The following is a 26,636-nucleotide window of genomic DNA, read 5'->3' on the forward strand; positions in this document are numbered from 1 at the left end:
TAGGTAAAGCATCTAAGCTGAACTTCTAGGAAAGTAAGGACTCTGTGAAAAGCACAGTGACACTCTGGGAGGCATATAAGGCCACACTCAGGGGACTCATAATTACAGGGGAAGTGGTGGTCAGAAGGGAGAGACATGCTAGGCTGGCTACCTTGTATAGGAAACTGACACAACTGGCAAGGACATAGGCGGAGACACCAACCCCCTCCGGTAAAACAGCCATGGATTTAAAGAGGGCAGAGTATCATACAGCAGCCAATTCTGAGGCAAAAGAGGCCTACCTGGCACCACAAAAGAGAATATATGAAGGGGGGAACAAGACAGGTAAACTGTTCGCATGGATCAGCAGTAAAGAGAGGTTTAGTATGTCAGTCAAGAAAAAAAGAGCGGACTCCGTCCTTATGGTGAAAGAAAACTGCGAGACAGCAGAAGAATTTGCCACACACCTCAAAACATTTTATGCTTCTCATTTGCAAGCTCTGAACAGGAAGTATTAGCTTTCATTGCTGACTGCCCCATGAGAAGACTGGGTGAGGACCACATAAGAGAATTGGAGGTGGACATTAAAGTGAAGAAAATCTCCTCTGTAACTGGCCATATGTAATCCAGGAGGGCCCCGGGCTTGAACGGGTTCTCAGTAGAGTTCTTTAGAAACAACATAGGTGGACAGCGGCCCCTCTTCGCGCAGTCTTTGTGGCAGTGTTCCAGGAGGGAGAGCTACCAGATGACAAGCGCTCAGAGACAGTGGCACTTATCCTCAAGGCAGGGAGACCTGCAGATAAATGTGATTCCCGTTGTCCAATCTCATTATTGAACACAGATAGTAAGGACATGGCCAAATTCCTGGCGACCAGACAGAGGGAAGTTGTAACAGAGCTTTTGCAACTGGACCAGAATGGCTTTATGCCTGGTCGCTTGACAAGGCTGAACCTGAGACGATTACACAATAACTTGGCGGCCACTGCAATGTCGCTGGCTGACAATAATTCTTTCACTGGATGCCAATAAGGCCTTTGATGCAGTGGAATGGACATATCTCCGGTGGGTCAATCTGCTATATCAGCGGTTTCCACCCTGTGGTTGGTAGTCCCCCAGGGGTCCATGACACATTCCCAGGGGGTCTGTAGGCCTGTGCCGGCAGAAAGGCACTTCTCCAGCTGGGGCCTCATACAGAAACACATGTGTTTTTATATGTATTACTTCCTTTGTGCAGCAGTTTTAAAAGCACTGCAAAGTTCCTTGTACATCCAGCAGCTTTTGAGAAAAAATATAAGTATCAAGATAACCCTGGTGATAGGCACTGAATTCTGCAGAATGATGGGAAAGGGAATTTTTAAGAGGAGAGGGTGCATGAGGAAATTTCACAAAATATGGGGAGGATGGTGTGAAATTGTCATTAACCAGACTGACGCTATCCTTGATGTAAAAGTCGAGTTTATTCCTGTACACCCCAGCCAGCTGCCAAACAGAATCAACTGTCAGTATCCTCTTCCCACATTCTCGAACCTTTACATTATAATGGCTCCTCGTGCATCTTCATGAGACATGCCACGAGAACACCACACTTCTCCCTTCTCACAAATACATTACATCATACAACATTTTTTCCTCAAGTTTGGAGAACATAGAAAACAAGCAAACATAACTTAAGAAAAACAAATGATATGCTAGCACATTATTTTTATGACATTATCACGAAGATACACTGGAGTCTTCCTTTCTCTTTTACTCACTCTTCTTTTCATTTCATCACATTCAGGTAATTGTTTTGGCATGCCATCACGAGACGCATTTGGTTTTCTTTGTTCTTTTACAACTCTGTTTAGGTTGCATATTCTTCCATCACATGTTTTAATTGCATTTTGAAAGATTTTCACAGCTTTTTTTTCATGTGCAAACTTTGACCATGGCTCACAACCAACTGGTGCTTCGATTTTCACTAAGTCAGCGACCTGAATCCTATTATTTCTTACTATCTTATGTTCATCAAAACTCTCCTTCCTTTCTCCTTGCATCTTTAGTTCTTTACTCCGCCATTCAACTAGACCATTATATTTCACTCCTTTGTCCTATGCCATCCAGCCACGGCATAGGCTTGTACTCAGAGATCTTCCTTTAAACAATTCAAAAGGTGATCTCCTTGTAGAAGAGTGAGGAGTCATCCTATAAGCTGTTATGAGATTGTGCAGTACTCTTTTCCAGTTCAAGTTATTCACTTTAGCCAACTGAATACTCTCCTTTAACATATTATTTAGTCTCTCTTCTGCACCATTTGTTTCCTGGTGATAAACTGATTACTTTTTATGTTCAATTACACAATTATCAAGACAAGTTTCAAATTCATTCAAGTAAAACTGAGGACCATTATCAGTCAATAAAGATTGTGGCAAGGTTCCCCTCGTACAAATTTAATTTCAATAATTTTATCATGCTGACAGATGAAATATCATGTACACAACTTACTTCTACCGATCTAGAATAAAGATCTAGTAGAACAATTAAATAAGGAAACTGATGTTCCCCCTATAATGGGCCTACAATATCCATAGCTACCTTATCCCAAGGATACTTAGGAAGTTTCCTGCAAACCATGGAAATCTGCATTGAAATAAGGCTTTTTTTTACTGTTACAGCACACCATGCAATCTCTTACACACCTTTCTACTTCCTTTTCTAATCCTGGCCACCAAAAATCAGATCAGATTTTTTCTTTGGTTTTAACAATTCCCAGGTATCCGTCATGTGGTAAAGAAATGTTTGTTCCCTAAACCCAATGGTGCAATTAATCGTGTTCCTCTCATTAACAGTCCTCTATCAACTGATAGTTCATTTTTTAATAAAGACCAGGGCTTACTTAGCAATTTAGGTTAACTAAGGATTCCCTAGATTGCACAAGAAAAACGGTGGGGGAGTTACATTCTGCATTATCTTGTCCTAATCAGGAAGTTTTATTCAGAACAAAATATGTTTTGGGAATTAATGTTTTCTCGCACTATGGGTTATTGTAGTCAGATCATGAATAAACAACACAATGGGGGTCATTCTGACCCTGGTGGTAAAATCCGCCAGGGCCAACGACCGCGGGAGCACCGCCAACAGGCTGGCGGTGCTCCCTTGGGCATTCTGACCGCGGCGGTACAGCCGCGGTCAGAAACGGAAAACCGGCGGTGTACCGCCGGTTTTCCGCTGCCCTGGGGAATCCTCCATGGCGGCGCAGCTTGCTGCGCCGCCATGGGGATTCCGACCCCCATACCGCCATCCTGTTCCTGGCGGTTTTGGCCGCCAGGCACAGGATGGCGGTATGGGGTGTCGTGGGGCCCCTGGGGGCCCCTGCAGTGCCCATGCCAATGGCATGGGCACTGCAGGGGCCCCCGTAACAGGGCCCCACCAAGATTTTCTGTGTCTGCCATGCAGACACTGAAAATCGCGACGGGTGCAACTGCACCCGTCGCACCCCTTCCACTCCGCCGGCTCCATTCGGAGCCGGCATCCTCATTGAAGGGTGTTTCCCGCTGGGCTGGCGGGCGGCCTTCTGGCGGTCGCCCGCCAGCCCAGCAGGAAACCCAGAATACCCGCGGTGGTCTTTTGACCGCGCAGCGGTATTCTGGCGGTTCCAGCCAGGCCGGGGGCTTCCGCCGCCGGCCGGGGTCAGAATGACCCCCAATGTGTTTAAAGTCTCGGAAAATAGCCCATCAGTGTGCCTATCACTGGAAAACAGTTACAGTGTAGGCACATATATGTTCAATTTTGGACTATAAGAATTACATGGAATTTTGATAATACTGTTGCCTTATTACGTGCCTCTAACCTGACTCATTTGAATGTGTATTCTATGACCCATTTCTTGTCAATTTGCCAATAAAGCATAAGTGTTAAAAAAACTGTGCAATCTGGTCCATGCTGTCACAGAGGTTCTGCTGATAGAAACCACACGGCCATAGGGCTACAGTACACATGGCACTGTTATGTATTTTATTATTATTATTTTTCATATTTATTATGGAATAGTTTGCCTGAAAAGCCTGCTTTCTTCAAACTATAGCTAACTATGGGCACTGACTGGAATATAAGTACGTAGGATTTCTTGAATAACTTGCTAATAACACAGTGGGCAATTCTGAGGGTCAGTGAATTTAGGTGATTCTGTTGCTCCAGCATTTACCATATAATTATTGATTTAGTGCACTTGCTATGTAATTTGTAAAATTTACTGATTTCATCAAAAATGTTGTTTCTACTCAAATGCATAAAATAATAATACTAACTGAATTCTGTTGCCTCATACGGTGCAGGTATTTGGGGCCATTGTGAACTGGCAAAGTTGCAAGTTGATTAAAATAGTTTTTTTTTGCATAAACTCCTTTGATTACCACGGAGTTTCCATGCCACCATAGGTCAAAAAGAATTAGGCCTGAATTATCTAGGGGATACCATTAAGACGTCCCAACCCTGTTATCGATATTGAACAGGAATCGACATGAAGAAACACTTAATCAATTGAAGAGCAAAGATTGCATGAATCTAAAGAAAGAGTGTAACATCCGGTGGCTTCAAGACATTAAGACCTAATTGTATTCAATTGGACAGAAAGAGCTGTTTGATAACCTCCAGGAAATAGAAATGCAAGTTAAAGCTCTTGTTAAAAGGGAATTTACTGGCTCTTAAGGCAAATTAAAGAACAGAAGCCAAGTGTGGAAAAAAGATGGATGAGGCCTATGCTCTTTTAGTGACAACTAATCTTATGGAACCCTATCTCTATAGTATACCTAGAATACAGAGATATTATTTGGTTAAATTTTGCCTTAATATGGCCCATTTGCAGGTCTCTCACCTGTCACAGGCATACTGCGGCAAATAGCTTTCTGGCAGTGAAATGCGCGACGGGTGCTACTGCACCTGCTGCACATTAGTATTGCCGCCAGCTCTATTACGAGCCGGCAGCAATGTTGATGTGACTTTTCCGCTGGGCCAGCGGACGGTAACACTGTAACCGTCCGCTGGCCCAGCGGAAAAGTCGAAATAGGGGGCCAGAAATACCACCAGTACTGGCGGTATTCTGGCGCCCTCAGCGGTCTTCTGTGAAGACCGCCGAGGTTGTAATGAGGGTCAATATGCCAGCCCGATTGTCGACAAATCTGAAGCTCACCCCCCCTCCCAGTCTCACTGACCAAGCCACGCCACTGCCTGTAAGAGTGATACTCACAACTTTCCAATATGGCAGTCATCATGAGTCAAGAGGAAATGGAGGTTACACCTCTTGACTGCCCCTCAAGGGAAATCACATGGGTGTGACATCACCGAGGAGAGAGCTAAGGGGAATGAAAAGAAAGAGAACAGCATATTGAGAAAGTCATCTGCAGTCGGAGGTTCACGGAGCGTCAGCAGCCATCGGGAGCAGTGGGAGAAGACGAAAGAGCACAATAAGTGCAGGAACCGAAGTCCAAGCAAGAGAATGGAGGGCGTGGAGGAAGCAGGCAACAAAGGATTAGTGCTAACTGCTACTGACACTGTCTGCACTGAGGGACACATCGCTTTTAGACCCAGCAGTCCGAGGGAGGGAGGTGCTGAGGTCCCCCCAGATGCGGCCTGAAGCGAGGGCTGTGGCTCCAGGCAGGCAGTGATTTGCTCATCAAAAGAATGGTAGAGTGCACAGGGAGATCCTAGTGTGGAGGGGGCAACATAGTCAGAGTCACTTTAAATAGCCACATGAAAACAAAAACACTAAGTGAAGCTCATGTTAGACACTATTGATGAATGGTGAAGCGTTGCACAACAGTATAAAAAGGCAGTATCTCAATAACCTCGCCTACTGTTCCCAAGGGTCTGTATGAAAAGAAACGAGGGAGATTGAGAAGAGAGAAAACCGACAGATGAGAGCGAACCCACTTGGTCATAAGAAGACTCAATGAACTTTTCTTTTGAGGGACTTACCCATTTTCTTTCCCTTAAACTGTGATAACTTACCACATAAATACTTTAGGAAAAGAATCTTGAATAACAATAAACTCTTTTCTCGACCACTTATCTGTGTCTCCTCTGTCTGAACCCGTTACACCCCCATTTATTCAAAAGCTTAGGGCTAGATGTTATCACAGACCCCTCCAGTTAAATAGTTTGAAGGTCTCCCTTCTTCCCCATTTTATTAACCCCTGTCTGTTCAAAGGATTCACAAAGATTTTGCTGTGTCCAACCCTTGTGGTGTTCCAGGATTTACTCCTGGAATTCACTGAGAAACCATGAGTAACGCAACAATAATTCACACCTATTCACTGCAAACTCTTTGTAAATCGGGCCTGTTTTCCTTGAAATTGGGAGATTAGCTGTAAAGGAGATCAACTGTACCCAGCCTCCACACACTGAGTTGGAAACACGCTCTCTGCAGAGGTTTCCAAGACGCGTCTACCACAGTATTATAAAAGCTCGTGACTGGGTGACAATGTGGAAGGAGCCCATACCATGTGACATACTGCAGCACTGTCAGTTGGCAGATTTGAAGATCACTTCAAAAGAGAACAGTTATAAAGTTGGCAACATTGTATAGTTATCGCAATTTATGGCATGGACTGGAATTACAGTGAAAAAAATTCTCCATACTTTATCAGTATCCATTACTTAATTAGAGCAAGAAAGGTCGAGCCTTTATGAAGCAGCAGTAGGCGAAAAGGGTAGGCCTCATTCCGCAAACCTAAATAATTTTGTGCATTAAGATTAGCCACAATCATTTTGTTGAAAACAATTTGTGCATTTCCACGTTATTGCTGCACAATGAGAAAACGCATCAATATTTTTTTTAAACTGCATCATTATCTTAATCTGGTCAAAATTGCCATTTTATATAACGAGAAAAGTAAGTAATGGAGTCCAGATTTGACAAGCAAAAGGGCAAGGATGTGCATGTGTTTAATATGTCACTAATAATCTGGAACAGACCTTTATTAAAAAAATAGCTCAAATGTATATTTAGTAAGTTGTACAATCGGATATCTTTGTTGTGACTTTGGCACAAATTCTTACCTCACTTCTCAAAAGCGTTTTAACACTACATTTATGAGGACAAGCGACAACGACAGACGGGCACTCCATTTCTTCATGTTTCTGAGAAGAAAAAAAATCTGCATTACTGACTGATCAATAATTCGAGCTAAAGATCTAATTTGTTACACAAAATAAAAATGAAAATATCAAAAGTCTACATTTTATAAATATAAGCACATTGAAAATATGAGCATCTCCCCTTATTGCTTTCAATTGACACATTTAAGAAAAGGTACTAAGTTTGTGTGCATGCTTTACTTAAAGCCTAAAGCAGTGGGACTGGTTAAAGAAACAGAAGTGCCACCACAGGCTGCTCCTGCAAACCCTGCTTCTTAACCCATCTGAATAAGCACCGACAAAACCAATAGAGGTCTCCCGCCTTTAAAATGATTCCTTGCATTGGAATTAGCTACGATATATATATATATATATATTAAGGGTCATAAAACAAAAGTGAAACAGGGTAACGATGGGGGAGGGGAGAAAGCCGAAAGAGGGAGCAGCGGCACGAGGAGGTGAAGAGGAACAAGTGGATGGGGGACAGACCAAGGAAAACATGAACTATCCCTGGAGTGTTTTTTTATTAATATTTTTCAAGATGCACAACTAAAGCAGTCAAAACAATCAGTGCTCGAGTTGCAGCATTACAATTTTCATCAGTAGAATCTTATTCCGAGTGTGCGCTCCAGAGGGACCTGTCACATAACATATTAATCAGAGGTGAAATCCATCAGATATTACAAGAGATCAGTAACAATTAGACCAGATCTGTGAGCTGAAATTCTAGAGTCACCACAAGTATCTCCATGATACTCCACCTGCCCAGTCACCCAATAACCCGCGGAAATGTGAGCCTGGGTCTGTCCCTCTTCCCCAGTGTCCTCATTCGTGAATTTTTCAAGTGGGACCAGAGCATTATCTCAGCAGGTGCTTTATCATCTGTGCGAGCCAAACGCATATGTTGCTCTTCTCCCACTCCCCACTCCAGGAGGTCCTGCATCCACTCATCTACCAATGGGGCCCTGTTTCCTATCCACCTAATTGCTAGCCTGCGTTTCGCTATGAGTGAAGCTAATAGCACACGCCTGTGAGGGATCTTACACCCTCTGGGCTTCCTCACTACTCCCAGGAATCCAGTTGTGGGTGAGAAAGGAATCTCTATCCCTTTGGCCTCCCATATAAGAGGTATCACCTATAGCCAAAAAGAGAGGATCGCAGTACATTCCCAGGCTAAATGTAAAAGGGTGGCATTTATGGTCCCACACCGGGGGCATTTAGCTTTTTTAGAGGAATCCATTTTGTTTAGCTTTTGAGGTGCTATGTATGTGCAGTGTAGAAAATTAAAGTGTAGTAATTTAAATCTGTTGTTGCAGGCGATCAAACGGACTTGTGTTGTAGTCATATCCCAGTCAGCATCCTCAAACAGAACCCCAAGTTCCCTCTCCCAGGCACCATGTGCTGGAACGGGCCGCTTCTTCCCTTCCTCCCGAAGTGCCCTATAGAACAATGTAATTAGATGTCTCCACTCCCCCATGTCAGCAGACTGTTAAGGACTGCTGAGGATTTTGTGGGCCTCCGGACAAATCACCCAGAGCTCCTGCGCCACTCTCTCAAGCCATGGCATAAAGAAGAAACGCCCCAAACGCTTCCCACCATCTGAAAAGGAGATAAACCTTGCACCAGGATATAAGTCTCCCACTAGCTGACATCACCCTGCCCTCCATCACTCCATGGACATGTCAACATCCATCACTCTAAAGGCCTCTAAGTCCCAAAATCATAACTCCCTAGAAAATGGAGCCACCCCAATAACCTTTGTTACCACCTTCACCCAGATCCCAGCCATTGTCTGACCAGGCAAGAGAGAGGTTGTTCCGACCGACCTCCATGCATCAATATTCTGGGCAATGTGTATCCCCCATGCTGGATTCCCAGGAGTCTCTTCTCCCAATTGTCTGTGTTGGTTAGCTACCGCGCAGCATGTTGCAGATGAGCTGCATAGTAGTAAAGTTGCATATTTGGCATGGCAAGGCCCCCCTCCTCCAAATCCCTTTTAAGGATGTCGAATGCCACCCTGCCACATTTACCTGCACATATCAGGGACACCATTAGTGTGTCCAACTGTTGAAAGAATCAGGCTTCAAGCGGGTACAGGGAGTTTTAAACCAAATATAAGCACTGTGGGAGGAAGACCATCTTCGCTATCAGTAACCTGCCTATCATGGACAGCGGGAGTGTGTTCCAAAAAACTACAGAGCTTTCAAGTCCCTCTAGTACCCTATCCACATTTCTTAGCTTATGTTCTGCCTCTGTGTGTGTGACCCAGATCCCCAGATAACAAAACCTCCCTATCTCCCAGGTGAAACCCACTGACGGCAATTGGGCCTGAGATCGCCCCGTCAGTCCCCTTAATGGAAACAATAGAGATTTGTGTTTATTGACATAAAGACCAGAGACCTCGCCGAACGAGGTCAGTAGTTGCAGCAGGCGAGGAATCGCCTCCACTGGGGAGCAGACATACACCAAAGCATCATCTGCATATAACAACACTATGGGCCTCATTATGACCCTGGCGGGCGGCGGAGGCCGCCCGCCAGGATCCCGCCCTCCAAATTACCGCGCCGCGGTCAAAAGACCGCGGCGGGTATTACAAGTTTTCCCCTGGGCTGGCGGGCGGTTCCAGTAAAACCGCCCGCCAGCCCAGGGGAAAACGACCTTCCCACGAGGATGCCGGCTCGTAATCGAGCCGGCGGAGTGGGAAGGTGCGACGGGTGCAGTGGCACCCGTCGCGTATTTCAGTGTCTGCAAGGCAGACACTGAAATACTTTTCGGGGCCCTCTTACGGGGGCCCCGCGACCCCCCCTACCGCCATCCTGTTCATGGCGGCTTTCCCGCCATGAACTGGATGGCGGTAGGGGGGGTCAGAATCCTCATGGCTGCGGAGCGCGCTCCGCAGCCATGGAGGATTCCAAAGAGCAGCGGAAAGTCAGCGGGAGACCGCTGACTTTCCGCTTCTGACCGCGGCTGAACCGCCGCAGTCAGAATGCTCATTGGAGCACCGCCAGCCTGTTGGCGGTGCTCCCGTGGTCGGTGGCCCTGGCGGCCACCGGCCGCCAGGGTCAGAATGACCCTCTATGTGTGTATCGGTGGAGTGTTAAAAAGACAGTCCCACAAGTCAGCAGTGAAACAATAAGCCAATCCAAATCAAGATAAAGAAGAAATTCTCCAGGGAGGGACATATACAAGTATAGGGAGGAATGCCAGCAAATAAGGAACAGAGAACTGAGTAAGAATGGTAAACCATCCAGTCATGAGCAAGGGGCGGATACATAGCCCACTTGATGTATTATAGACAATAGTTCTTCAGCAAGAGACAGCTTTTGTAGGCAAAACCTTAAATGTGGGCTGAAAACCATCATATTTGAATGGAATGGCTCAACAATCAAATTAATAAAAAATGATAACATAGATAAAGCAGTAGACAAAATGTTCGGAAAATAATAAAGGGAAAGGAAAAACTCAAATACAGAATCAGTTTCACAGTTAACATACCTGAAGGAAGGGGTGGGACGAAGGGATCAGGAAGGAGAAGTAGCCGGATGCAAAAGGGGTGACGGGACATTGCCTTAATAATATTAAAAGCACAGGGTTTCCCGCCAAAATGCAGTTCAGACAGAGGGCCTGATTACAATCTTGGCGGATGGAATACTCCGTCACAAACGTGATGGATATCCCGCCCGCCGTTTTACAAGTTCCATAGGATATATTGTAATACGGCAGACAGGATATCCGTGGCAGAGTATCCCTTCTGCTAAGGTCGTAATCAGGCCCTAAGTGTTTAAAAAATATTACATTGTAAATGGAAAATTAGATTTTCCAAACAATTCCTTTCTATCATTATTTTTTAACTAGATGTTTACAAACTAAGTGAATTATACTATTAAAATAGCTTTTGTGTGCCCACCTTAGTTCCAGTTGTAATAAGAGTTGCCATTTTCAAAGTTTTTTTAGGGGAGAAATTTGCATGTGCTCACTGTAACTTACTGAGAACCGACCAAAACAGAATCTGACTATGCGGTAATACACAATGCAAAAAACTTTATTTATTGAGTGTGTTTCAACAAGGATGCTGTACACAGCAACAGGAACCCATTATATAAAGCCATTAAAAGATCAGATGGTAAACATATAGAGTGTGATCCAAATTGTGTGACTTAGTGATTATGATACAGAGGCAAAATACAAACTATAAATTCAAGTTACCTATTACATTTACATAGGGACGTGTAAAGGTTAGAACGGGAGTGACCATTGGGATGATCCATTAGAGCAAAATTAATATAGTACAAGTCCCCAAATAGCTAATTTCTTTAGCTGTATCATAAAATTGTATTTTAAGTAGTTTATAGAAAGACATTAATAGACAAAGGCATCGAGTGGCTTTCACCTCTGGCTGAAAATCAATTCATGTTTTTGCTCAAGAGGTCAAACAAGTCCAAGCTTATTTAAACACGTCAAACATGGCACAGAGGACAAAAGGAATCAACAGGCAAAGAGACAGAAGAAATGTTAATGGCTGTGAAGGGGGTGTGGGCACCACAGAATATGAAAGGAGTGGGCTATACACGCTTACTTAGTACACACACGCACAGTTCAGTTTCAGAAAACGTTTGATGACGAAAGGTCAGGATTTTGATGGTGCTGGGATGCGTGTTTTGACGTACAGGTCAAAGAAATGTGCAAAGTTCACTCAATGAATAAATAAATGTGTACAGGTTCAACCAAAGAAAGTCTGCGTTTTGGCCATACGCCCACCAACCGTGCCATTCAAATGCCCATTAAGGCTCTTCTATATGCTGAATACTACACTCAATTATGATTTTTTTTATCCTTCCCATTAAGATTTCCTTCATTTGTCTGAAATACTGGAGGAGAAGATATTTTGAGTTCACAAACACGACCGTTTCTTTACTCCACAGGGCTCCTGTAAATAAAGTTAACCATCTCTACGAATGTCAATGGAGATTATAAAAACAGACCGATGGAAAAGCACTTCTGCTCAAAAAAGGAAAAAGTCAAAAATTGCTTCCCTAAAATGTTCTTGGAACGCTAGCCATTATCCATCAGTGGTAGTCACTTCAGCGCATGTTATATTCTGCCTGCTAACGAGAGGTAGAGGCAGACAGACTGGCAGACAGAGAGGAGACCAGAGAGCAAGAGAGCAATAACATTACTCCAGAGGGGGCATCCAGGCATGCTGACTCCATTAGGCAAGCACATAGCAATGCCTGGGCTCAGACAAGCTCAACTCCACCCGTCTCGAAAATTAATCCCGGCCTCCTCCTTTTAGCATGAAGGTCTACACAGAGAGAGCCCTGTAAATAAGTGTCGGCATCTAACTTTAGGGATGTGATTAGGGAACATCTCCATTGCTGAAAAAGGAAAGAAAAGGGTATGATGTGTGGCTACACATCCGCTTCAAGCTAAGGGACACACTAGGACGTTAAAGCTGCAACAAGAACCCAGTTCAAAGCGGTACTTCATCCCAAGCAATGTGGTTCCATGGCCCGCTTGTTTTAACCATGGCAACGTAACACGTAGAGTGGAGTAGTGATTAGGTGCAGCAAGTTCCTGGCCTTATTCATTCACACAATAGTATAAATAAATGTCAATAAACCAAATGTCAGAACAGTGGCTCTCAACTAGTCCTGCTTTTTCAGCACTACACAAAGGACTCATTCAAGGTATCCCAGTAATTGGATGGGACTACCGCATCTGGTAAACGCCAATACTGCAGAGTGCAATATTTACTGGGTGAGGTGTTACCCACCCATTCCAATTTCTGTAAACTAAAATGAGGCATAGTATGTGGCATCTCAGTGTGTACGCCTGATTACCACAGCGTTTGCATCTTTTGGAATATTTTCCTTCAAATATATTGCTCTAGGTTTATCCTATTGGAATGTGCCTGGGAAAAACAGCAGATGTGCGGTACAGACCACAAAACTCGGAATCCAGATGCAGGCACAAAATACAGATTTACACAGCAATTGGAATAAGAACGTATGCACATGGCCACCCAATCAGGGGGGCTCCACTTATGGCGGCAGCACAGGGCCAGAGAACATGGGGGTGGGGGTTGGGGAGCGGCAGGCTCTCCGCTCCCCGCTCCCCGCCCAAAACAAAAGTCCAGCCAATTGGCTGAAATGGTTTGCAGCCCCGGAGGCACTGTTTGTGCTTCCAGGGTCGCGCACAACAATGACGTCACGGGGACGGCCTTAATAAGGCAGCCTCGGTCGGGGAGCGCGTCTCTTACTCATACTCGTCGACCGGACCAGGAGGCCCCAGTGACCACGAGAACCAGAGTCCCTTTGTTTTTGTTTTCCTTTCATTTATTTTTAGGTTCTGCACTGCGAAGAACGCACACGAGGAGGTCGACGCAAGTAGCCCAACAAGCCTCACGGGGGCCGTACGGGTTTGAGATAAGCTCAACTGACCCGAGTTATTCTCAGTGGTGGCTCCTGTGGGGTTCCTGGGCTACTAGGTGAGCGGCCTCCTGGCCAATTTTGTGTGGGAATCGCTAGTGGCACTGTTTTTTCCTGCTAGATAGGGCGGGGCCCTAAAAAAGAGGGGTTGAGAGTAGGGGGACCCATACATGTTCCAGTGGGGGGGGTTACATTTGTAGTTGAGGGTAAGGGGGCCCTTAGATTAGGTGTGTTTTGCCAGGGGGAGTCCCATAGGGGAAGGAAGTTGATTTCCTGTTTTGGGGGGGTTTTTAGGGGCCTATTTATTGGTTTGCCCAATTTAGTGTTCCGTGGGGGGTTGCCATGTGTGTTTTTGGGCCATGGCTGAGAAACAATCGTGAATGGAGGAGCTCCTTGAGGCGCAGATGCTTAGAATAGACGCTATGGACCAGGCCATAGCATCCTTGAAGGCGCAGACATCTTCTTCAGGGGAGGGGGCGTGTATTAAGGAGAAAGGGCCCCAGCGGGCAGGAATACCATCTAGTGAGGCGTTCCCCCCAGCTCCGAAGAGGCAGAGGAAAAATAAGGGCGCTGTGGGAAGGGCGAACGGAGGCCACACCTGCGCAGGTTGGGGATGGCGTCAATCTACCACTGATGCAGTCTGAGGTTAGTGCATCCCCAGTTGTGGGTGCGGGGCAACCCTGGAGTGGGGGCTTGGGTCAGTCGACAGTGCAAACTGGGGGCGTTGTGGTCGGACCACAGAACACAGTCGCGGGTAGGGACACTGGGGCGTCTGGTGAGGGGGAGACCAGTCAGCAGGATCTTGTGGGGCATTTGGCATCGGTGTTGCCATGGCTGTCTGAGGTAGGATTGCTGTCCACCAATATAGTGGGGGGCCCATTGTCAGGGGCTAACGAGGGAGACGGTAGGGAACAGGCTCGATGTTTGGTTTCCAGGTTGGGCACTGCAAAGAGTGACCAGGGGTCTGAGGGGAAAGGGCCAGAGTCAAACACTAGCATGGGTGCAGAGGGCAAGCTCCTTGTCCTCAATCCCTACAGGGGGGGACCAGTTGACTTCTGCTAAGGTGTCCATGGCACAACCGGTTACTCCTGCGTCCGGCGCGCCTGCACAACAATCAGTTAATTCTCCAGCGACGGTGACCTCTACAGCAACGTCTTCGGAGGCCCGGGGAACCTCAAGTGCAGGCACTGGTCACGCTTCTCCCTTTACGGACTTGGGGGATATTTGCTCTGAGAATGAACAGTTAGGGCTACAAGTACCAGTTGAGGGAGAAGATTTGGAACGGGGGCTTACATCGATATCTTTGATTTACTGGCCGACAAAGCTGATAAGGAGGAAATGAGGCGTTGCAAAGAGTGCGCGCATTCAAGTGAGTGTGGGCATGGGCCCCAAAGGAGGAGGGTGGGGGAGTCTTTGTCCAACTGGGTGAGAGCCTTCTCCATTTATCAGGCCATTCTAGTGGAACGTTTCAGTGACTTAGGTGCTCAGTTAGCTTGCTATCAGAACAGGATCTTGGGGGCGCACAATGAATATGGAGGCACAGCAGGGAAAGAATACGATAAGGAATTCAGGAGAATCAAGGCATATAAGCCCTCATTGGGATGGGATCAGATACACATAATCACTATGTTGCATTATACCAATCGCACTCGGGGGCCGGGTCACCAGCCCTTTCGTGGGGCTACAGGGACGGGCTCAGGACCCTCAGGGGGGCTGGGGCCAAGAGGGGAGCCTGCTGGGATTTCAACAGGCACACTTGCTCGTGGTCCCCGGTACATTCCGTTTTAAACACTGCTGTTCCTTTTGTGGCCAGGCCTCCCACCCCAAATTCAAGTGTTTTAAAAAATCATGCGATAAAGGTGCCAAGAAACAAGACTGACGATTTGGTGTGCGCGGGTCACATGGTATCCTTTCTTGTTAAGGCTTCGTCCCCCGTTAATCTATTGCCTATGGTCCCTTGGCTTAATGTTTACCCCAACCAAGCAGCTGCGCAGGTGTTGTATTTGGGCTTTAAGGACGGTTTCAGAATACCGGCTCAGGACTATGTTGGCTCGCCCCATTGTAAGAATCAGCTGTCTCTGTGCTCCAACCCAAGGGTGGCAAGTAAAAAAATAAAAAAGGAACTGGATTTGGGGCGGGTGGCAGGATCTTTTGATGAAATTCCCATGCAGGGGTTTGTTTGTTCTCCTTTAGGGGTAGTCCCCAAGAAAGCACGAGGGGAGTTCAGACTGATTCACAATTTGTCCGCTCCAAAGGGGCATTCAGTGAATTAAGTCATTGATGGGGCATTGTGTTCGGTTAGGTATGCTTCTTTGGATCAAATGCTACAGGAGTTGGGGCATGGGGCTTTGATGGCAAAATCTGACATAGAATACGCATTTCGGTTGTTGCCGGTGCATCCCAAAGACTTCCATCTGTTGGGTTTCCAGTGGGAAGGAAAGTATTCCTTTGATAGGTGTATGCCTATGGGCTGCTCTGTGTCATGTTCATATTTGGAGAAGTTTAGCATCTTTTTGGAGTGGGTGTTTAGGGACATGACGCGGCATAGATGGGTTCTACACTACTTGGATGATTTCATTTTCCTGTGTCCTGCTGGTTCTAATCAATGTGCTGGTGCACTGGATGTTTTTAAAAAACTCATGAGGGAGTTCAGGGTTCCGCTTGCGGAAGGAAAGATGGTGGGCCCCTATCCTGCAATTGAATTCCAGGGGCTAGAGTTGGATTCAGCGGCAGGTGTGTCTAGATTGCCTTGGGAGAAGGTGGTATCTTTCTCACATGCGTTGTGGTCTTGCTTGAGGGCGCAGAAGATGGCACTTCATCAGTTGCAGTGCTTGGTCGGACAGCTCAACTTTGTGCTGCGAATCATACCCATGGTGCGCCCCTTTTCTCGGTCAATTGCTCAGGCCACGTCAGGGTTGAAAGTCAAGCATCATCACATCAAGCTTTCCAACGAAGTCAAACAAGATATGAGGATTTGGGAAACCTTTCTACATGTGGCCCAGTCCGCCTAGATCCAATAGGAATTGGGCCTTTTCACAGGCACAGCTGGCAGTGAAGGCTTTGGGGCTATATTTGGTAAAGCATGGTGCACTCAGCAATGGCCCTTACACTGGGTCCAGGAGGGCCTGGTAGCTAATATTGGTTTCTTGGAACTATTCCCAATTTTAGTGGCTTTGTCGATTTGGCCAGAGAGATTTCAGAATCAGTCTGTGATTTTCTGATCAGATAACATGTCAGTGGTTGAGTGCATTAACCAGCAAACAGCTAGGTGCAAGATGATCCTAAGGCAGCTGAAAGAGATAGTATTACTGTGTTTAAGGTTGAATGCCACCTTCAGAGCTAAACATGTACCTGGTGTGTTGAATAACGCTGCTGACGTACTCACTCGTATTAAGATGTGGGTTTTCAGGTCTCACCTCCCTGGAGCGGAGGAGTTCCCAACGCCCTTTCCAGAACATCTGTGTCAAATTAGTGCGAAGGAATACCGGACTTTGAGCAGCCAGCTTAGCACCCAGAACACAGAAGGCTTATCTGGGAGCATTTGCAGCATATATTAATTTCAGGGGTGGGGGGTATCGCCTGCTTGTTTTGATCCGTCTTCAATCTTGGCATTTTTAGAGTTTTTGAGGGCTGAGGGGAAGTCAATTGCACGGACCAGGCGTCACTCTGCTGCTATTTCTTTCTTTGCGCAACTGTGGGGGGTGCCCGACGGTACAAAATCACTTATGGTTAAAAGGGCCCTCAAGTGATGCAGCGCATTCAGGGCTCTAAGCTGGACTCTAGGCGGCCCATATATTTGGCAAAGTTAGGGGCCTTGCTAGTCGTTTTAGATCGCGTTTGTACTTCTCCTTGGGAGGTCAGCTTTTTTAAGTCAGCCTCTACCCTTGCTTTTTATGGGGCTATTAGATTGAGTGAAATGGTAACGCGCAATAAAACGGACACCTCTGGGAGACTGCATTTGGCAGATATTCATTGGCCAGAGGGGTCTGGTGGTCACCGTTCCCCACTCTAAGACGGATCAAGATGTGAAGGGGGACCACATTCTATTGCATAGTGCCCTAGGTAGCGTGTGTTGCCCTATACAGAACTTAGAGGTCTTCCTAACGCAGCGTGCTGCGGGGGAGACTGGTGCGGTTTTGGTACATGCGGACGGCACGCCACTTACTAGGTACTAATTCTCACAGGTGCTCAAGTGCTCCTTTCTAGCAGTGGGGTTGGATGCCTCAGATTTTGGCATTAACTCCTTTAGGATAGGGGCAGCTACGGCAGCTGTGGCAATGTGATTTCCTGGAGCAGTGGTTAAGAGAATTGGAAGGTGGTCCTCAGATTGCTACAAGCGATATGTGAGACTGCATATGCTGAGTTCATGTCCTTGATGCCTTGCTTTCTTTGTACTCTTTGTAGATGCTCGCAACAAGTGTTTGACGGTCCTGAAGACTCCGGTGCACGCAGGAGTTGCTTGTGTCATCAAGGTGTGGGTAATCGGACATTCCCATGTCCGATGTGCAGGTGAACTATTTTCAAGGAGTGTCTTTGCGTCACGCGCATCAAAGGCAGGTTTCCGTATCTCTTTCTTTGGCCGAGGCGGGCTGCGACTCACTCAATTAAGGACATTTCTGGATTCAATGCTCCCCTCAGGCTACTCGTCAGCAGACATCATTGTGCTGCACCTTGGGGGTAATGATCTGGTTTCTCTAGGGCACCGGCGGCTGTTTGAGCTGGTAATATCGGAAAATGGATAGCTGGCCAAAAAATTCCCTCAGGCAGTCCTTGTCTGGTTGAACATGATCCCTTGTACTCTGTGGAGGGGTAGGCTCTCAGTAAAAGCCCTCAATGACTCAGTGAAAAGAATCAATAGCAAATTGGCCAAGTTGTTTCGGACTCCGAGGTTGGCTGTGGTCTCACATGGCTGCATTAAAGGAGACAGGTTTTTCCTGCAGGATGGAGTCCATCTTTTGCGAGTCGGCTAGAGAATATATTTGCCTGGATATTTCAGCGTAAATGACCTCTGCTGGGGGGAAAGGCCACATCGTTGGTCAATGATGTGGGCCTGTGGCGGGGTGAGATCATGACTGGGAATATAAATGGGTAACATTTTACTACAAAAATTGGGTGACAAGCTAATTGGACCCTCCAAGGGGTGCTGGCTGGGAAGTGAGGATGACATACAGGGGCACGGGGTTGCGAGCGGTCGCTGGCATCTGGCCCCTAGGGCCAACCACCTGGGCATGTGCAGAAGGTCTGAAGCGAGCACTGGCCCTTTGGGAGGGGTGCAGTCTGAGGGCGGTGGTGGGCCCGAAGTAGGTATCCTAGCGGGAAGGCGGGCCCCCTCCACAGCAATCCAGTTTGGAAGGTATGAGAACACCATGATGATGGGTTTTGGGTACTAGGAAAACAGTCATGATCTCATTCACAACCACCAACATTGGGTACGCAGGAACAAACTGTTTTAGTCAGTGACAGGAATGTGGATGTATTAGCGTACTCTGTTAAGTCTGAGCATCCCTTGAAAACTCTGTAAATACTTTGTGAATATGATTGTGGTTACTGCATATAATTTTGATTATGATTAACAATACCTTGTCAATAATAAAATACGGCCGGGGGTTTATGACCCCTAATCCCAAAGCAAAGTGTATCTAAGGTTTAATTTAAGCTTTGGGGGCGGGGTGTGAGTGGTGTTTGGTGGTAAGAGGCCTTGGCGATTCCCGGCCATATGCACGGGGTCACCCCAATCATGGGGGCCCTGCTATGGTGGCGGCGCTGGGCTGCAGAACGTGGGGGTCGGGGAGCAGCAGACTCCCCGGCCCCCACCCCGCAACAAAATTACAGCCGATTGGCTGAAATGGTCCGCAGCCCCGGAGGCACTGTTTGTGCTTCCGGGGTCATGCACAACAACATCACAGGCCGGTCTTATTCAGGCCGCTGCGGTCTGTGAGCATGTCTCTTACTCGCGCTCGCCGACCGGACCAAGGGGCCCCAGTGACCACAAGAAGAATTACCCACCGCCTCCCCCGTTGTTGGACATCAGTCTCTACTGAATTAGTTTTCTTACAGTTAAATGCAAATGCTCTAAATGTTCAATTGCTGTGTACATGCTAACGATTTGTTTTTTCTCAGGTGACTCGATTTGGGGTGGAATTGGGCAATTGTAGTTTGATAGTTTGTCGTATTTTAGGTGTGATGGTGGGCAGGGTGAGATCATGACTTGGAATATAAAAGGGTACCTTTTTACTACAAAAATTGGGCGACAAGCTAATTGGACCATCCAAAGGGTGCTGGCTAGGAAGTGTGGATGACATACAGTGGCGCAGGGGGTTGCAAGCGGTTGCGGGTATCTGGCCCCTAGGGCCCACCACCCGTGCGTGCACAGAAGGTCTGAAGTGAGCAATGGCCCTGGGGGGGGTGGAGTCTGAGGGTGGCGGGGCGCCCGAGGAAGGTATCCTCGCAGGCAGGCGGGCCCGCTCCACAGCAATCCAGTTTGGAAGGAATGAGAAAACCCTGATGGAGATCCTACCCCTGGGATTCGTAGCGTAAGGAGGGGCAGAGTTTGGGGTACTAGGAAAACAGTCATGATCTCATTCACAACCACCAACACTGGGTACACAGGAATGAACTATTTTAGTTAGTGACAGTAACGTGGATGTATTAGTGTACTCTGTTAAGGCTAGGCATCCCTTGAAAACTCTATAAATACTTTGTGAATATGATTGTGGTTTCTGCGTATAATTTTGAATATGATTAACAATATCTTGTCAATATTAAAATACGGCGGTGGGTTTACAACCCCTAATCCCAAAGCGAAGTGTATCTAAGGTTTCCTTTAAAGCTTGGGGGTGGGGGTGTGAGGGGGCTGAGTGGTGTTTGGTGGTAAGAGGCCTTGGCGATACCTGGCCATATGCATGCTGTAATCTTTTATGTCCATACTGATCGGGAGTCCAGGGCTTGAGGTAATCACATGCCCTAATCCAAGTCTTAAGGCTGAACCAAACCACTTGCAGCTCAGAAAATGCATAAAAACAAAAAATTTCCAATGTGCCTACAGTTAAACGTGCATTGAATTCTTCGCAGATCATGGCTAGCCATCAAAGAATATCTTAATGATCTCTAATTTCCCAGTACCAGAGAGATCACACAGACTTTATCACAATACCACAGTTCTCTGAAGTGATGGGGAGGAGATGTGCAGCACCTTATAAAACTCCAAACTAAATAACTACACGAATAAGCGTTGGTAAAGTCAATACATCCAGCCGTTGGTGTTTATTGTGACAATTTGAGCTTAGTGGAAAGTTCTTGAATATGCGACATCAAGATATATCTTAGTTACAAAAGACTAAAGAGGAAAGAAGTGCAATTTAGGTGTACAAGTATGAGCTACGTGCGCAGTGCTTAGTATGAACGGGTAGTTGTAGGTGGGGATCAAAACTTATTTTTCCATCATTAAACCCTGAACCAGCACAACAGAAAGAAAGGCAGAAAAGGGGGGAATAATGAGGAAGAGAATGATGGAACAACAGTGAAAAAGGGAGAAGGAAGTGATTGGATAAATGAGCAGGGTTTATAGGGCGGTTGATGAAAAAGGTATGAGGTGGAATCAAAACTGAACAGTCTTGAAACTCAGCAACTCCACCTTTCGGCAGGCCGGGTGTGAGCTTCTGAGAAATAGTTTAGCACCACCACCACTTAACATTTTACAAATAAAACACTGTATGTGTGCAAAACGTTCAACTACACTGCAAATAAGTGGAAGGTACATGTCAGCATCCAATGGGTGGCAATGCACAAACAATAGTCAACATTATCCCAACTCAAAAGTAGACCTAATGAGAGCAACACAAGATTTGCTTGATTTTCTTGGTATTAGGATACTCCTGTTTTAATCTAGCATATGTCAGAAACATTTCCTAGATATGTTCATATTTTTTAACTTGCTTCTTTTGTAAAAGGTAAACTGTTCCTCTCATGTAGAAAAAACACTCTGGTAAGCTGCCGAATGAATACGACATATTTTGCTTTTGCACTTGGTAATGTGCTGGTTCCCTATATAGGTCATGCCGCTAAAATGCTCTTAGTTTCTGTGAGTCGCATACATCATGCGCCAGCGATGTATGTTAACTAGAAAAAAGAGTAAATCAACAGAGTGCATTAGCGTTTCTTGAGCACATGAACACTCAATGAATCTTTGTAAATCGGCACCTTAGACAGCCTGTCAAAAACACCTGGAAACTCTCTGGGTCTTTTGAATCTATGAAGTACTTTTTTAGAGGGGGTGTCAAAAACTCCCTGGTACATATAACGTGCTTGGTAAGGGGTGTGGTCCTGAACCCAATTTATACCTCAGTAAACAAAAGTGGGATTATCACGCACAGCTCTTTTTGCCTGTTTGGCACATAATAACCACTGCACACTGTTTCGCTTGGGAAGTTACTGAACGCTCTAAGCTAAGTGCGGAGATAAAAGAGGAACAAGTGTCCTCTGCGCTCTCCTCTTAATGGCGCTAAAACGGCTGCTAATGCTATTTGTGACAGTCTTAGCACTTACTCGTGGGTCTTAATGACACTGTAACTAGAGTCAATGGCATTGCAGCCGGTGCAGATGACATGTTATGGAGGTCTTTAAAGCCATCAGTAGATTTTCCTATCCATGGAATCAACTGCTTTCCTTCAAAATTGCAAGAAAACATGCTCTTAGTAATGGTTTCACAAGACGTACATTTAGAGACACAATAGAGACACAATGCGCCGTGCAGCTGCTGTTCTGCCCCGTTTCCATTAAGCACTTGCTCCTTCAAATCCTTCATATATAAAGTACACTGTGTTCTCACTAAGGTGACGACGGAACAAAGCGTGACACATCCGACGGACAGAAATATTTAGTTATCAAATTAAAACCTTCTTATATTATTGAATTAATAGAAAGTTATCGCATAAGAAAATTAAAGCTCTTCTATCTTGAGCAAGACATAAAACACTGCCATTAAAATAGTTATAAAATGGAAGTTCAAATACCCTGAAGGACAACCAGGACCCCAAATTCGTCCCACCGATTGCTCTCTAAATCAATGGAAAGGGGCCAGCTACGTTTACAGTAAAAGATTTGCCTTGTGATGCTCAGAATCTCCAGTCACCTATGCCCTTCTCAACCACACTTTTCAAATCCTACAATCTTTAAAGACTTTAAGGAGGTGGAACTCCATCCAAAATCTGAATTGTGTCATTTAAACAAAATTTCAAAATAAGTAAAATTAAGTGATTCAATTCTACCTGTAACTCAATAATTGGAACTTGACACTTGCAGTATTTACACGTCGTCTCGCGATACTTGCAGCCCTTTTCAATGTGGTCCGACAAGTCTTTCCTGAGCACCTTTTCTTTGCAGTCTGCACGAGGGCATGAGAGCTCTTCAAACTGGCAGTCGCTTTTTAGATGAACCTGAACAATAAGCAATACAAAAAGTTAAAACATATACCCCATGCTCTTATTTTGGTGACCTATAATCATTATATTAATAGGGCCATAGTAATCTGCCCAAGTGTCACATAGACAGGAAGAAAATCAAGAATTCCTACAAATCGAAAACCAACAAGGTGAAAGAAATAATGAAAAACAGAATTCTAAGAGGAGCTTCATTAATTCATAATTTGAGCAGGAAATTAATTCGTGAGTTTCCCTACCCAAGTGTGAAACTAAGGGGGTCATTCTGGCCACGAATGACAGAAGCACCGCCAACAGGCTGGCGGTGCTTCAATCCCCATTCCGACCGCGGCGGTAAAGCCGCGGTCGGATTGACGGGGCCGGCGGTCATCCGCCGTTTTTGCCCCGGCTGGGAGAATCCGCCAGGGCAGCGCTGCAAGCAGCGCTGCCCTGGGGATTCTGACCCCCGTACCGCCAGCCTGTTTCTGGCGGTTTTCACCGCCAGGAAGAGGCTGGTGGTAACGGGTGTCCTGGGGCCCCTGGGGGCCCTTGTACTGCCCATGCCACTGGCATGGGCAGTGCAGGGGCCCCCTAACAGGGCCCCGGCCTGCTTTTCACTGTCTGCATGGCAGACAGTGAAAAGCGCGACGGGTGCAACTGCACCCGTCGCACCGCCGCAACACCGCCGGCTCCATTCGGAGCCGGCTCCTGTGTTGCGGCCTCATTCCCGCCGGCCCAGCGGGAATGTCCGAATGGGGGCCGCAGAATTTTGGCCGCCTAGCCGCCCGCCAGAGTTGGAATCACCCCCTAAGTCTTTGAGCTTAGAAATTGTTCATCAAGAGACTATTTTGGGAAAATAATTACAAAATTATTAAAGATGCCCTTGAGACCTCGCCAAAAGAGCAAGACAAGCGTTGTGATATAATGCTGCAAGAAAAGGGATGTGTGCACAGGAGTAGGTGAAACGGATTGGATGGTGAGAGTCTATCTGTGGTTATGAGGAAAAATAATACAGGTTCAAAGGTTAACCCAAACAGACAGAACGGCAAGGGGGGAAAGGATTTATGTCAAGGAACCAGCATTTAGGAAACATCATGAGGGTAACACAGATTTATAAGTCAGGTGTAAAGAGAAGAAGGGTAACACTGTGAAGACAGGGGTGTGGACAGAACATTTAATCCTGCCTTGCAGACTTTTTTTTTATTATCAAGTCTTTGTGTCTATAACCTCAAATCAGAGGCCGGCCTACCTTGCCCGTCTTTGACTCAAGCTATGGGCTAGGGGTAGCGTAGCAAGCGTGCCATGGGCTCAGCAGTAAGCAAGGCAAATGGGTCCTCTTCCTGATGGACAGCTAGTAAAAGGCAACAATGAACTTAGTTCAGTAGGACCCTACGGCATGTGGGTCTTGGTGCCACTGCACCCATAGGTAGCTATGCCACTATGGACTAGGGTCTTGTGGCAACCTATGCAGGAGCCTGCCTAATGTGAGCTTCCTTATCCCCTTCTCAGGTTACTCAAGTTGTGACTCGCTTAAATATCTGCACGTCTGTATTTAAGAAGACAGGACTCAAAAAATTCAAATTCAAATTAGCTTTATTCGGTTTTGAAAATACAAACCATAAAAGTAGGCAACAGTAAAACAAAACATCCAATAAAAGTGACAACAGAGATAAAAATTACATTAAAAACAGAGGACAGGACTCAAAATCCTAAACAGAGAAAAACATGATTCACAGATTCCCCCATTACACCATACCCTTGCACCTTAAAGTAGCCATATACAACTATGCAACACAATGCGATGATTACACCTGTGCATTTATTCTCACAGCACTTGATTGTTTATCCTACCTAATAGGAAGGAAAACAACATCAGGCACTTAAATATATATTAACAAGGCTGTTAAGTACTACAGAGCTTGCTCCAATAGTCACAATGACTGTATTAAAACCATTAAACCCACTAAGCCCGCATATAGACTGCAATCTGAAAAGTGGCAAAAAACAGAGGCCTATGGAAATGCCAGAAGCCACTGTGCCATGGAGCCGGACTCACAGATCATTTTTGAATATGAAAGAATGAAGAAGATATTCTATACAGAAAAAGTACAGCAAGGGTGGAGGGACGATGGTAGTTTTTGTACTGCAAGAGACCATGCAGTAGAATGTATGTTAAAAGAAGGACACAAAGCTGGCCCAACGGTCCACGGTGCAGATGATAACACCTGCAGCGGCAGAAGGCCAGTTTGAGAAGTGAGCCCAGTCAACTGGCAGTAGATAATGATGATCCACGTAGAGGACTAAAAAAAAACAGACCAAAGTCGATCTTGAACCAGTAGGAGGTGGACACTCCAGGGGGTGGGAACAGGGAGGGGATGGCAGGGAGACTGTTCTTTCTTTTTTGGTTTATTTTCCTCAGATCGCACTTGCTACAGGTTTGTTGACAAATTTGTGATAACACTACTTTGAAATTGTTACAGCTTATTACATACTCAGTCTAACCGATAAATGCTGGATAAAACTCAAAATTTGTCTAAAAAAAATAAATCTTGAACCATTTGGGGGATATCAAAGCACCAATGGCCAATGTGAGTTTTTTTTTTTGCTTATCGTAATTATGGTAGCTGCTGCCATTTTTGTGCTAAAGTTAAACATGATACAGAGCTGTGCAGTCTCTGACATTTAAAACTTCACACTCATATGGAGTTTTAGATGAGAAACACTTGAGGGGACCCTCCTGCAAAGTACCTGGGGGGGAGGCCCCCTTACCTCTGGACCCAATCAGCGGCCTGCTGCCCATGCACAGTATACTTTGCTGAGGAGGCCCTCTGGAGCTCGGGACGCCGCCGCACCACTGGGGCTACGGGGGCCTTTATTACGCCACTGGTGAGAAATTCCCAAATAGCTTGCTCAGCACTGAAAGTTTACATTTTCATATAATTTCGAAAGTACAATGTGTACTATCCCACGTTTTGACTCTGCACATGCAAATATTTCTTCCTTTCAGTTTCAACATGATATGATCAGTGGAGCCATGGGCATAAAAAATGTATACATTTATACTGTGCACACATGCCTTTTAGAATGGTGCTTGGGGATCCTCTTGTTTCCCATTTCAATGAATCACAGATTTTTTTTTCTTTGGTAATGGACATTTTCAGACTTCGAGTAGGTGTGTGATTTCATCAACATAATACAAATGTACTAAACGAGGCTTAACATTTAAATCTCTAAAAACGTAACTATTATTTAAAATGAGACCAGGAAATATAATGGAAAATAGCAGAAGCTCAGCACATTCACTACTTCTGTAGTCTGCAGCCCTGTCTTTATGGTGGAGTTTTAAAATAAACCAGTCATTCTATAGATAGAAGCATCACCTTCCCTTTCCTCCTTTAATGGGCAATTCGAAAAGGAACTCAGACAGGTTTAGAATTACTTTCCTTTGGGCTACCAACATTTAAGCTTTCAGAGGATGGTTAACTTTAGGGAATCATTTACACAGATATAGGCAGAATATTATTTAGCTAACAATACTACTCAGTCAAGCTGGGTCAAGTTTTAAACAGAACATACTGGAGCTAAATTAGTGAATTTTAGAAATAATTTCTTGAAGGCATTCACTAGACACAGTTATTGACTATTATACATAGTGACATCTATGCCTGTATGGCAGCATATCAGTTGAAATCATGCACCG

At 45.7% G+C, this 26,636-nt stretch overlaps 1 protein-coding gene across 2 annotated transcripts in view; it reads right to left on the bottom strand.

Moving 5' to 3' along the window:
* TRAF3 (TNF receptor associated factor 3) overlaps positions 1-26,636 on the bottom strand; it is a 392,193-nt gene that overhangs the window by 66,222 nt on the left and 299,335 nt on the right. For both annotated transcript variants that reach the window (XM_069207300.1, XM_069207301.1), the window contains 2 exons: positions 22,787-22,954; positions 7,015-7,095 (listed from right to left, as the gene is read on the bottom strand). In XM_069207300.1, the coding sequence (XP_069063401.1) occupies positions 7,015-7,095; positions 22,787-22,954 (249 nt within the window). The remainder of the gene's footprint in view (positions 1-7,014; positions 7,096-22,786; positions 22,955-26,636) is intronic.

Source organism: Pleurodeles waltl, chromosome 9 (genome assembly GCF_031143425.1).
Source record: "Pleurodeles waltl isolate 20211129_DDA chromosome 9, aPleWal1.hap1.20221129, whole genome shotgun sequence".
Taxonomy (NCBI): domain Eukaryota; kingdom Metazoa; phylum Chordata; class Amphibia; order Caudata; family Salamandridae; genus Pleurodeles; species Pleurodeles waltl.